At 31.0% G+C, this 12826-nt stretch overlaps 1 protein-coding gene across 2 annotated transcripts in view; it reads right to left on the bottom strand.

The window, feature by feature from the left end:
• Positions 1-777: 777 nt before the first annotated feature.
• Positions 778-12826, bottom strand: part of LOC134707450 (sonic hedgehog protein-like) — a 38562-nt gene continuing 26513 nt past the window's right edge. For both annotated transcript variants that reach the window (XM_063567196.1, XM_063567195.1), the window contains exons 3-4: positions 9968-10229; positions 778-3597 (exon numbers count right to left, since the gene is read on the bottom strand). In XM_063567196.1, the coding sequence (XP_063423266.1) occupies positions 2948-3597; positions 9968-10229 (912 nt within the window). In that variant the 3' untranslated portion in view covers positions 778-2947. The remainder of the gene's footprint in view (positions 3598-9967; positions 10230-12826) is intronic.

A 12826-nucleotide genomic window follows, 5' to 3' on the forward strand; every position in this document is an offset into this window, starting at 1 on the left:
AAATTACAAGAATTGATCTTGAATGACCAAGATAGATTCAAATATCGAGTGAAAAGGAGGGATACATTGGTTTTTTTTGTTGTTTTTTTTTAAATCAGTCTGATTCAAACATTAAATCTGTAAAACTGACATTGTCAAGATGTTTGATTTCTTGATTAAAAACATATTTGTAACGTTTGAAAGACATTTTTTTTCAACAATCGTTATTCCCAATGGAACCAACTGTACTCCTCTTCTTATCGAATTGGTCCTTTATAAGATGATGACTTCAAACAAAAGCCTATTGCACAAAACAAAAGGAAACTACCATTATCCTTTAACCCCATTTCTGCTATCAGATGATGTCCACTCACTAAGTAATTCAAGATTAGTATATATCCCATCGAATTTGAAATCAAGGATACAACAGATACGGTTAAGTTAGCCTCATATCTAGAAATCTAAATGAGAATCGGTCGAGAAATCCGACCAAGCGAATTATACATATCAACGGTTGTGTACTTACACGAGACACACGACGGGTGGCATATGTGGAGCAGCATTTGCTTCCCCTTCTATAGCACCCCCAGTGTTTAGTACGGTTTGTGTTGCTTAGTCTTAAGTTTTCTATGTTGTGTTTTGTGTACTGTAGTTGTCGTTTAGTCTTTTTTCTTCTTTTTTTTTATCAATGACTTTGTCAGTTTGTTTTTGACTTATAAGTATGCATTTCCGTTAGTCATCTGTTGCCCTCCTTTTCAGATACCATGTCTAACGAAAGAAAACTACACTATTCGAATTTTTATTTTCAACAAAAGACAATCTACTTTACTTACAACTTTGCTAGAGCAATTGTTCAATCAATAAAATGTATTTGTAAATTATTTTGCCAGTTTTGCGACAGTGATAAATGCAAATTCAGCACCTAAAAAAGAGATCAAACTAAAGCACTAAAAAAATGTTAAATTGATGTGGCTTGACATCAACTTTGCACCATATTATTTAAAAGCGCACCATTGATATGTGTTGTGTAAAGATACAGATACAGCTATAGAATCTTCTAATTTTGTAGTAAAAGAGAGAAAAGGGAAAATTGAATAAATGAAATTATTTAACATTTTCATTGCAAGAAGGTAATATTCTAATGTGTACCTAATATAACTAAATATAGTCACAAAACATATGATATGAAAAAAATGAAAATCGTATCTCTATTGCACAATAATATATAAAGGTAAATGTATGATGAAAATAAGTTTTAAACATGATATTGACATATTTGTTGTACTTATGTTTTAAGATTTAGTTATCAATATTATAGCAAACTGGCATATTTTTGTTTGAAATAGATTTGAAATAGATGCAATCATAGATGGCAATGCATGCTGTTGTCTTCTCTATGGTCGGGTTATTGTCGCTTTGACACATTCCACATTTCCATTCTCAATTTTATGTGTACTATAATTCACCATAATTTTGAAAATTTGAAATTTTCAGCGACAAAAGACACGTGCATTAAACAGATATTTTCAAGTTTCAAGTTTTAGCAAATTTTCGAAATCTAAATCATAAAAGGGTTATTGCTTCAACATTTGAAAAAAGTTAGTATTTATAATTTGAAAATAAATCAAAAGTCGTTAGCTAGTTTAACTTTCATTCTATAATTTAACCTCTCATACGATGGGACAACTTGATCCTATATACATTTAAGACGTTTTTGCCCCTCCAAACAAGAAAACGGTCATGCAATATGCACTTAGTTTTAGATATCGTACGTACACAAAAAAAAGTTGAAAGATGAAGCTAAGGAATAAATTCCTCTTGTAAATATTAAGTAATACCAACAAGAGTTACTTTTCTTCGAACTTTTTTTTGCTGAAAGTTATATTTATAATGGAATGTGTTTCATAAATTTATAAAAAAAAAAAAGGTTAAAAGAATTATCATAAATAATAATAAAAAAAAAACACACAATAATTAAGGGAAAAAAATATGGAAAAAATTATGATAAAAAAAAAAAAAAGTATAAATGTTAATTCACTGGAATGACTGAAGTCATCACATTTTCATAAAGTAGACATGTTCTTTGCACCATACTGCCAACTGGTGCAAAAAAAAACATAAATGGCGGAATTAATAAATTCAGCCATTTGTAGTACACCCTTTCATCGATATCATATAAGCTATAACAAAATAAGAATGAACAAATATTTACAATGTTAAACAAATACTATACGACATATCACAAAACTTAACAATGCAATATTTTATATACTACAAACGGGCCATTTTCAGCAACTAGGAAAAGACCGTGTATGAACAATTATATTTTTTTTTATTCTGATTTACTTTTGCACCATTGACCTTTTTCTGGTCTGTTCAATTTCTACATAAACATCAAATAAATTTTTTTTATGACCTTTTTTTTAACGAGAAAATAAACAATCAATGTTATTGTAAAATTTAAGTATATAATCCGGCTATCTAAAATCTAGCGTCCGATTTTTAGTTCGATAAAAAGCATGCTATGTTCAAACCTACCTTTATTATGTTTAATTTTAATAATTAATGGAAAACATGAAATTTTGAAAGAAAAAAAAAACTTAGACTAATAAATTTGACCGTGTACACTTTTTTTTAGTACACATCAGAATTCTACTTCTTCCATATGACTTTTTTACTTTCTCACTTTCATGGTACCCTATAATATCTTCAATTTGAAAGAATGAGATTCTGATGCCCACGGATATGTATTTAACTAAACTTAGTTATATCGGGCATGTTGCATCAAATTACCCGTTTTAAGCATACAATCGTAACAGCACATTAAATATTGGACAGGCACCTTGAAGCAATAAATAAATTCAAAATGAACTTGTCTTTGTACAAATAACACTTTGTTCTTGGTATGAACAATAATTTAAAAATAAATTATCACAAAATATTTCCAAATGTTTACATTGGTTTTTTTTCATACTCTATACAGGACACTTTTATCAAAAAAATGTGTTCCAATATTATATAACGCATCGGCATACCAGTGGACTCCCTCAGAATCAATGTCTATTGCGTATGGATATGATATGTATTGCAGTATCCAGTGTACCGCTCTAACGGGGGCAAAAGCCGCATGCGCTATAACTTCATTATTCATGACACCATAACAGGAAGTGAGTACACCGTCTACAACAATATTACCCTCTATCGTCAGTGGGGCGTACACTCCACTTGATGTCTTTTTTGTTAATGCAACAACTTTTGACGGTATAAAATTGTTTGAAATGTTCGAAACTAACACAAATTGGCCCACTTGGACCTCTTCGGCATATGCCGAGGAAAAGTCATCCGAATAGTTTGTTTTTGATACGTATATTAAATGCTTGTCTGTGATTTCAAGTGAAAAATGATCCTCTGTTTCAATATGAATAAATGTGGCCTGCTTCTGACTGTTTTTATCCAGAAACAAGATGACTTCACTAAAAACTGGAACCCCATCAACTGCTTTACTTAACACCTTTTCTCCCGTATGTAGATCTTTCATTTGAACATATCCTCTTGTTTCTGATTGGATAGAAGATTCACCACTGAAACATCCTCCAATGTTATTTGCAGCAGACGATTCTGTAAATAGAATAAAAAATACACCAGATGTCTCCAAATGTAAAAAATTGTTTTGGCTACCGAAATATCAAAAGCAAACATTTTTATTTCTAAGTTAAATTTCTATATTAGAAGTTATAATAATCAACACCAGAAATTCAAAACTTTCAACGACTTTATTATTTGTATGTAAAGGTGATGATTCTAAGCCTTTTACACAACCAAACATTTCCATCGTATATAAAATTGCTTTTTCATTGTAATACTTGGCCAGGGAGATAAAGTATCACTCATACGTTGGAGTGGGTGCTTTAACCGCTGGACTTTATCGCTATGTTATGTCACTGTTATTTCAAAGTTTGTATAAATTTGGTCCGTACTTGATTTATTTTTTAAGTGGCCAAACTATGTACAAAATTCTTAAAGTCTGAAGTGTTTTAAAATGATTGTTTGCATTGTCATGTTGACTCTGCATAAAAAAATTCCGTATCCTAATTATAGTAAAACTATGTTTATTCTGACTAAAACGGCATACCCTAGTGCTCTTTTAATATTTATATATTACTAAATGACAAAGTAAAGAATTTAGCAAACAACATTTATTACACATTTATTATAATTATATCGTTTTATTATGGTCCATGTCTGAAAAGGTTGATTTAGCCGGTATGGTACCGTTGAAAATCATCTTCACGCTCTTGCAACCTAAATGAATTTTCAGTAGATTAAATCTGATAAAAAATAAGTTAACTGCACTGAAAATACTCTCAAAGATACAGTTCCATTTGTCAATGAATTTTATTATGTCGCTATAATAACCATTCAATTATAATACAATTAGATTTTCAATGTTTGATTCAGACAGGTCGAGACTATATAGAAATGGCAAAGAATATGATTTTGCACTGAATTCAATGCAAACTTGTTATGTGAGGAAAAACACAAAAGTTCTTCCACGGTTAAATTAAGGTGGAGTTCGTTTCAAATCTTTAATTTTAAGTGTAGAATGTTTTGGTACTATTGTTTGTCTTTTGACCATGTTGTTGTCTGTCTTTTCAACATGGATTTTGATAACCTCATTGGTATCTCCCTTTTATTAAACGCAGAATTATTGCTACGGTGTGATAAATCCGATGAGTAAGAAATAAAAACAATTATCTTCATAAGGTACTTAAAAGCATGGAATTGATCTAGTTTGGAAGTATTTGACAATATTAGACTTGAACTAAGGTCATAGGCAAAGTTAATGTTGTCCGTTTTCATCGCCATGGATTTTGACTGCTCTTAATAACTTTTCGCGTTTGGAATGCAGCATCATCCTATCATATGGTTAAACTGATAAGTTACAATATCTGCCTAAGGCTCTAATAGTAATTGAATTAATAAAGTTTGGAAATATTGGACTCTACATTACTTGAAATATCGACATGGGAAAGGTTAACCTTACACGGTTTTGACACTCTCAATGTCACTTTTGCACAGCCATTAACTGTACTAAAACACTTGTAATCAGAAAAGATCTATCAGTATAGTTTCCTACGTATGCTAAAATCAATTGAAAGTAATATAATTGTTATGTAATAATCTGGCTCAAACAAAAAGAACAAAGGTTGATAAAGCCCTTTTACAACCTGTGCTGTAATACAACCAAGGCAATGCAACGAATCGTGTAGACTATAATTATAAGTATGTTTGTATGAATGCATACTACAGAAAAAAATAATCTGAATATTATGACCATTAGTGCCTCCTTACTCTTGTTTAGGAAACCAACACGTATCGAACTAATACAAAAAATCTGTTGTGACAACTTGAGTCTACAACTATACTACTTTCCCCATTGCAGACTCGTTAATCAACAGACTATTACATGCATGTAATTTTCTGGGCGATTACATTTAATCCTTTACTAATCCAAAAAAGTTGGTTGGTAGAAAAGGTCGATTGGTGCGATAAAAGTCTGCGTTATGCAATTTTAATCAAATATATTCAGGGAAAAACTAGTCTCCGAACTTGCAAAAAACAACAGCATAGAACAACAATTTCTTGTTTATTGGGAATAAGAAGCTGTAATAGGTTAAAGATAAGATAAATTATAAAGTTAATTGAACAATGCTTGTATCAACTACAAAGAATAACTTAAGTAAGGCAGATGCATCAAATGTCAGATAGCTATGCAGTTGTAGCGCATATCTCATTATAGGAATACTCCCGGGACTAAAAATATGTTTGGATAATAAACATCACAATTGAAAGTACACAAACAATGTCAATGCACTGACTGCAGAGAAAAAGTGTAGTACCAAGACGGCTAGGGTTAATTTTACTTGGCTATTTCTTGTGTACTAATTTACTGTACCAGATGCGCATTTCGACAAATAATTCCTTCAGTGATGCTAGAGGTAGAAATATTTGAAAATCTAAAACCTATCTAATAATTGAAAAGCTGATAAAACAAAAAAGGTAAAAATTAAAGCCAAACCCATTAATACATGAACCAAGAGCATACAAACTAATTTAAAAATATATATTAAAAAAAACCCAACAAACTACAAAAGTGTAAAACAAACCATTTTCAAACTACAAAAGTATAAAACAAACATTTTCGTGTAAGCTATGAATTTTTACCAACGCCTTCGACGCGAGATCGTAAACAGAAAATTAAGCGTCCCTGTTAATTATTTAAATTATGCACGAACCATTAAGTTCTTCGATATTCGTGCTTTGCCTATAGTGAAAGTCATAGATTTGTTGCAATAAATGTCGAATTATCTTTTTCTTGAAATCGGCAAAATAATGCAGAAATTTGACATTCGCCCAACAGTTGCTACATAAACATTTATAATTACTTCCTCTTGCATTTGTCGATTTATATTATAATCGGTCATTTTGACTTTGGGTTACATTCTAATTTCAAAATGCAGTTGTATATGTCAGTTATACAGGGAAATTGTTTCAAGGTTAAACCAGCAACAAGATGAAAATGAAAAAAAACAAACTAAAAAGTACTTTAAGAGAAAATAGAGCGAATAAAGAAACTAAATCACGGCTAGGTTTCAAATACAAACAAGATAAACTAGCATGGACACTTTGTTATAGATACCGACATTAAGTAAATAACAATCACTTCATCGATATAGTTACTCTAGACTATTGGAAGGACGTATGCACTTCTGGCAAGGTCATAAGTTGTTTGAAATAGCATGCGTACACATTTGGTAGCTTTATTCAAAATATATAAAGCTCAGCAAAATTTACTAAGGTTATTAGAAATTGGAAGTATCAACAAATCAAATCAAGTATGTCCGAATATACAACATCATAATTTGATGCAATTTTCTGTACATGCTATAACAAATGAAATACAGCAATACATTTGCTGTATCAAAAAGAAAATGTGGTATGGTTGCCAATGAAACAACTCTCCAGAAGAGACCAAATGACACAGAAATTACCAGTTATAGGTCAACACACGGCCTTCAACAATGAGCAAAGCCCAAACCCCATAATCAGCTATAAAAGGCCCCGAAATGACAATGTAAAACAATTCAAACAAGAAAACTAACGGCTTTTTTTTATTAAAAAAAAATGAACGAAAAACAAATATGTAATACATTAACAAACGACAATTAACCACCGAATTACAGGCTTCCGACTTTGAACAGGCATATACATACATAATGTGGCGGGGTTAAACATGTAAGCGGGGTCTTAACCCTCCCCTAACCTGGGACAGTGGTATAACAGTACAACATAAGAACGAACTATAAAAATCAGTTGAACGAGACTTAACTCACCAGATGGACAAAAATACACGTAGACGTGGCCGGGTACTTGTACATCCCAACAACAAAAAGACACTGAACAGATCTGAGAGTACTAGAACAGATCTGAGATGTGTTTTTTCTATTGGTAATATCAATTATGTGCAGTGATTTGGCGTCACTATCCCTTTCTTTTTACACTATAGTTAACTTCAGGAGTTGCACCAGATATGCAATGAATTCATATGTTCGGAAATCAAATAAAACGGCACTAGGAGAGAAGTTAAAACCTGCCAGAAGAAGGAGAACATACATGTATGACACAAAACAGACCCCTTTTTCACAGAAAACATCCGAGACGACAAAATATATTATAGACCAGCAAATAATACGCAGATACTACAGATGTAGTGTTTTCCTAATATATTGTTCTTTACATGAATCACAACTAAAACTACAAATTTACTTGCTTTATTTTTGGAATACAATTTCCGTTATTAATAAGGAATAAAATACTATCTTTATTTAATATTTATGGTCCTCAGACGTCAATGGCGATTTTATCAGGACAATAGGATGTGAACTACTTAAATGTTGTGGGTGTTTCAGGTCCATAAAATTGAAGGCAAGTATCAAAATAAAAATTGTCTGACCTCAATCTAGAAAACGGTAAATTCATTCATATATATATATATAGTATTCGGAAATCGAGCTGCTTTTGCATTATACATTTTAGATTAAATGTGGTATGTTACAATTTGTTAGAAGAATGTTATTTGGAAAAGGATGATTTTCCACTATGTTTCATGCCTTTTTTTTCAATTTGCAATAAGTGCAAACAAAGAGAATTTGTATACCTGCCAATGAGACAATTATACACTAAAGACAATGGCACTCATCTCAGAGTTTTCCCCTATATACCTTTATGTAAAGGTATATTGAGGGAAAAAAATCTGAGTCGAGCCTGTGACTAAAGATCAGAAATTGTAGATGGAAACAGCTGGTGGACATGTTAAATATAGATATGGTTCCTCAATTTTGTTTTGTGTTAAGGATATACTAAAACATGGTCCAAGCTTTGGATTTTATAAACTTATACAGAAAACAGAGGCTTGCTTGAGATTTTAGTATAAATTTCATGTTTTAAATGGTAACCCTTTTAGCGTTTCTTTCCTAACTTGTGTTGAGCTCCTTATTTACAACAGAGCTTCTTTTTTACTCACTAGTTTTAGTACGCGAATAGATGGACCTACGTAATAGTAAGTTTGTATTTATAAGTGTAACATTACTTCAAATGGCTGACTAATAATATTGAAATCGTTTTCTTCAACAATTGAGTTTTTCATGAAAAATGATCATGTTCAGTGTAAACAAAATTCATCTTCATCTGCATTAATTTACGTTTCAAACGAATATCAAAATATTGTTAGATATACGACGTAGAATATATGCTTACATACACTGAACTAAAACAGAACAACGAAGACGTAGAAACATTGTTTGATTCCTATAAATGTTACCCGAATGCTTTTTATATTGCCCATAAATTCGGTTTTTATAGTTTTGCTAACTAACACCTTTTTACTCAGACAATCTTCGAATGACAAAGCCTGTTATTAAAACATCAAAGACTATCCTTGTCTGAGCACTATAAATGGAAACAGGCAGTTATTAACAGGTGATTAATTTTTATCGCGTCTGAACATCTAAATAATTATTCTAATTAATACTTATTAGGTTATTTTACCTGAAAATAAGTTTCTGAATGACAAAAAGTGTGAAAATTATTACTATTTAATGACAATGCACCTGCTCAATAAGCGTGCGAAATACAGCATCGTTAGATGAGGTATGGTGAAAAAAATAGATTCATATTTCATATCAGCGATAATTTGAACAAACGTTTCTATTTTACTCTTTTTTAAAAAGCGTTATCAGCCCAATAAAAGGGATGCAAAATGCATAATCAGATAACGAGAGTAAATTTTGTGTCAAATTGATGATATTACACAATAATTGAACAAAAGAGAGAAAGCGTTTTTTTCTTGATCTTCTAAAAGGAAGCATATGTTCAATTCAAGCTAAAATTATATGGGTCAATCTTTCTTTATTATCATGACGTCGGTACGTTAAGTTTGGAAGCCATTAAACTTTAAGTGTGTTGTCCTCACTAACAGAGTACATAGATAAATGGATATTTATGTAATTATTGAAATTCATCAAATCAACAAATTAAATTGAGTTTCTTTGAAAAATTTGTTGTTTATTTCCTACACGTGGAAATAGTTACTCTCCTTACACGAATATCGGAGTTGACGTCTTCGGTAAGTCCGTACATTGCTGTATCCTTTTCTAAACGGCATGTTAAGTCAAACGGACTATAGTCTTGAACATGGGTTTTAATAACAGGCGGGATATTGACAAATGGCACTCAATATAATTTGCATGAGCAATTTCTAAAATCATTTAGTTCCATTGAATTAAAAGAGGAGAAAGATTGGCAAGTTGGATAGGGAAGGTAGTGTTACCTTTGCACCTCTTTACCCTCACTGACTTCCTGCATACAAAGGTTTCTAAACGCCTTTCTGATCATGCCTGAAGTATGTACTAGTATGCTTCAAACTTACCTGATTTGACAGAACAATGGATATGACCACGTGATTCATAAAACACCCAATCAAAACCTGCTTCCACAGCTAAACGTGCCAACATTCCATATTTTGACCGGTCTCTGTCGCTGGTTGTTATGTCTACAGCTCTACCTTCATAATGGAGAGAGTCTTTACAATGATGGTTATCTTCATCCCACGCTTCCGTTACTCTCAGTTTAACACCAGGCCATGTATTCATCACTGAGACAGCAAGCGCTTGTAGTTTGTCTTTGGTTCTCTGAAATGACGGAGTACATGATTTAAACAAAAATTAAACATATCAAAATAGTGCAATTAATAAAAAATGTTTTCTTTACAACTTTTATCTGATGGCATTAACTTATGTCATGTACATAGAATTTGACAACAACTTATTGACACAATACCCAATCTAAAATTGGCACTATATTAATTTATTAACTGATATGTTTCAGAATACATGTAATATATACTATGTAACACGACTTATAACGTCACAACTTAGTTATATTTGGATAAAGAGCAGACATGTCACTTTATTCAAACTAAAAATTGTTGAATTGTCCTTTTACAATGTAAAGAGAACACCTCAGGGGGTCACTGGTGTTGGTTAATGACTCAACAAAAGACAAAGTGCAGATCCTAGAGTACTCACAGTTACTGTGAGTTTGTTAAAAGCCAATAACAAATAATGAACATAATGCATCTAAGACTAAGATATCAATCAGTACACATACAACGTCCAATGATTTCGTGTGCATATGTCATTTACAAAGCACAACTTTGAGAAGTGCCAATTGTTTTCTGAATAAATGATTACTGCAGAACATGTTTTGCTTATTTCATTGGAATAAAGGTAACTAACATATTTTTTTGTGAATCTAGTTGTCCTGTATTTTATGTAAAGAATCATTTGAAGAAAAACATAAAATAACCCTAAAAAATAATTGAATTAGATATGAATACTGCCTACCATAAAAATCATATATATGTATTCACTCATTTACCTAATATTCAATTATTTCCATTGAAGTGTGTTTCAAGCTATACAAATTAAAAACATTAACTTACAAGTGTTAAGATATAACACTAATCGAATTGATCGTTGTTGTTTGCTACTTTGTTGTGTAGCCACTGATATTAGTTTGTAGAACAACATTATTTCGTATTAACGACTTTTATAAAAAGACTTCACCTTGCTTTCAGAAACTGCCATCATTTTCTGATATGGTATTGGTTTCTTATTAGTAACAACTCCTGGTTTGTGGTTGTCCTTGGTAATGTCTAGTGTAAACTGTATCCCTGTTGTGTTTTTTTTTTTTATCGCTACACGAGATGGAATGGCGGACCAGCCTTAGTGTAAGATCTAGAGTCGTGTTGATAGCAGATCCGGCTAGTTTCTGTTTAATCTATTCATATATTGTTTTAGACTCGGGGCAATCTCTATTGTTGAAGAATGTATATTGATCCCTAGATGTCTTTTGATTGATTTTTTATGGCCTTAGGCTATTATCTATAGCCGTATACCCCACATCTATGTTCATTCGTATAAATAAACCACCGACTCTAATACTTGTTTACAAGTATATTTACAACCCATATTTCAAAAAGGGATATGGAATCAAAACTGCTATTGTATCAAGCTTAAATTATGTAATGTTACATAGTTTATTATCAAATAAATATAACCTTAACCTGATAATATAGACAGTAAATTATAATTCAATGTTACAATAAATAAAAGATATACCATGATAGAGAATGTCAATTTTCTTTAAAGTTTTAAATATTTGTTTTGATACAATTAGGTATTTACTAAATGCTTGTTTCATGATTATTCAAAGATTATTTCTTTGCAAAAACAAAACATTCTTTCCACAAAATTCAACTGATAAAATACCTATTCTTTTTTTAAAGAAATTGCATAGATTGTTTTATGATAAGTTCTTTACCTAAAATGGAATGACATTAAAAGTAGAGGATCATGCTAAAAAAATGTAAAAACTAAATTCTATAGAAATTGCAAAGCTTATGTTATAAATTTAAATCCACTTTAGTAGAGCGGTTTCTTTTGGCAATACATAATAAAAAATCAGTTTATCTACAACTTTAAAAGTTTTGTCAGAAAGATACTAGTAAATAAATAAATCTAAGAAGAATTTAGTTGAGATTTTTTCACACAATTCACTATCATTATTTGTTCAAGAAGAACATCTTATGAGAAGATTATATACGGATTAATCTGTCCTCCTGTATGAACAAATACCATTCACCCAGAGAAACAAAGTAATGTTGACCAGCTTAAAGATCCCTAATGAGAAAAATACTACGTAGAATCAAGGCCTATGTTCTTTAATAATAAATTTAATTACATGATTATATTAAAAGAGGGTTACATTGATACAGAACGGTATGATATATATCCAGGTTTATCGTAAGAAAAAATCGGACCTATGGTATGTTTCACGTTATGTTACAACAATCACAGATCTTATTAGTATATACTCCCAAGGTCTCAATAGAAAGGTATAAAACCACAATTATATCTTTACAACTATATTTATACCTTTTTAATCTTATTGCATAATTAAATTAAAAGAAATTGATTCTTTAAATTAAATATCAAATACATTAGTTTTGATTTGTCTTGTGGGTATTAGGTTAAACCTAACTAGAGCCTATTTATGAGATAATGCTTTTAAAAATATGGGACGTTTCTTATATTTTTATCGTTTAAATCTTGACAAGTTATAAAAAAAATGTATTTCAAGGAACATCAGGCGCTTTGGAAAACATGAATGTATTTTAAATTTAGCAACAGACCTTCAAAAGACCTGCTTTGAATTTTTTATGATA

This window comes from Mytilus trossulus, chromosome 2 (assembly GCF_036588685.1).
Source record: "Mytilus trossulus isolate FHL-02 chromosome 2, PNRI_Mtr1.1.1.hap1, whole genome shotgun sequence".
In the NCBI taxonomy this organism is placed as follows: Eukaryota; Metazoa; Mollusca; class Bivalvia; order Mytilida; family Mytilidae; genus Mytilus; species Mytilus trossulus.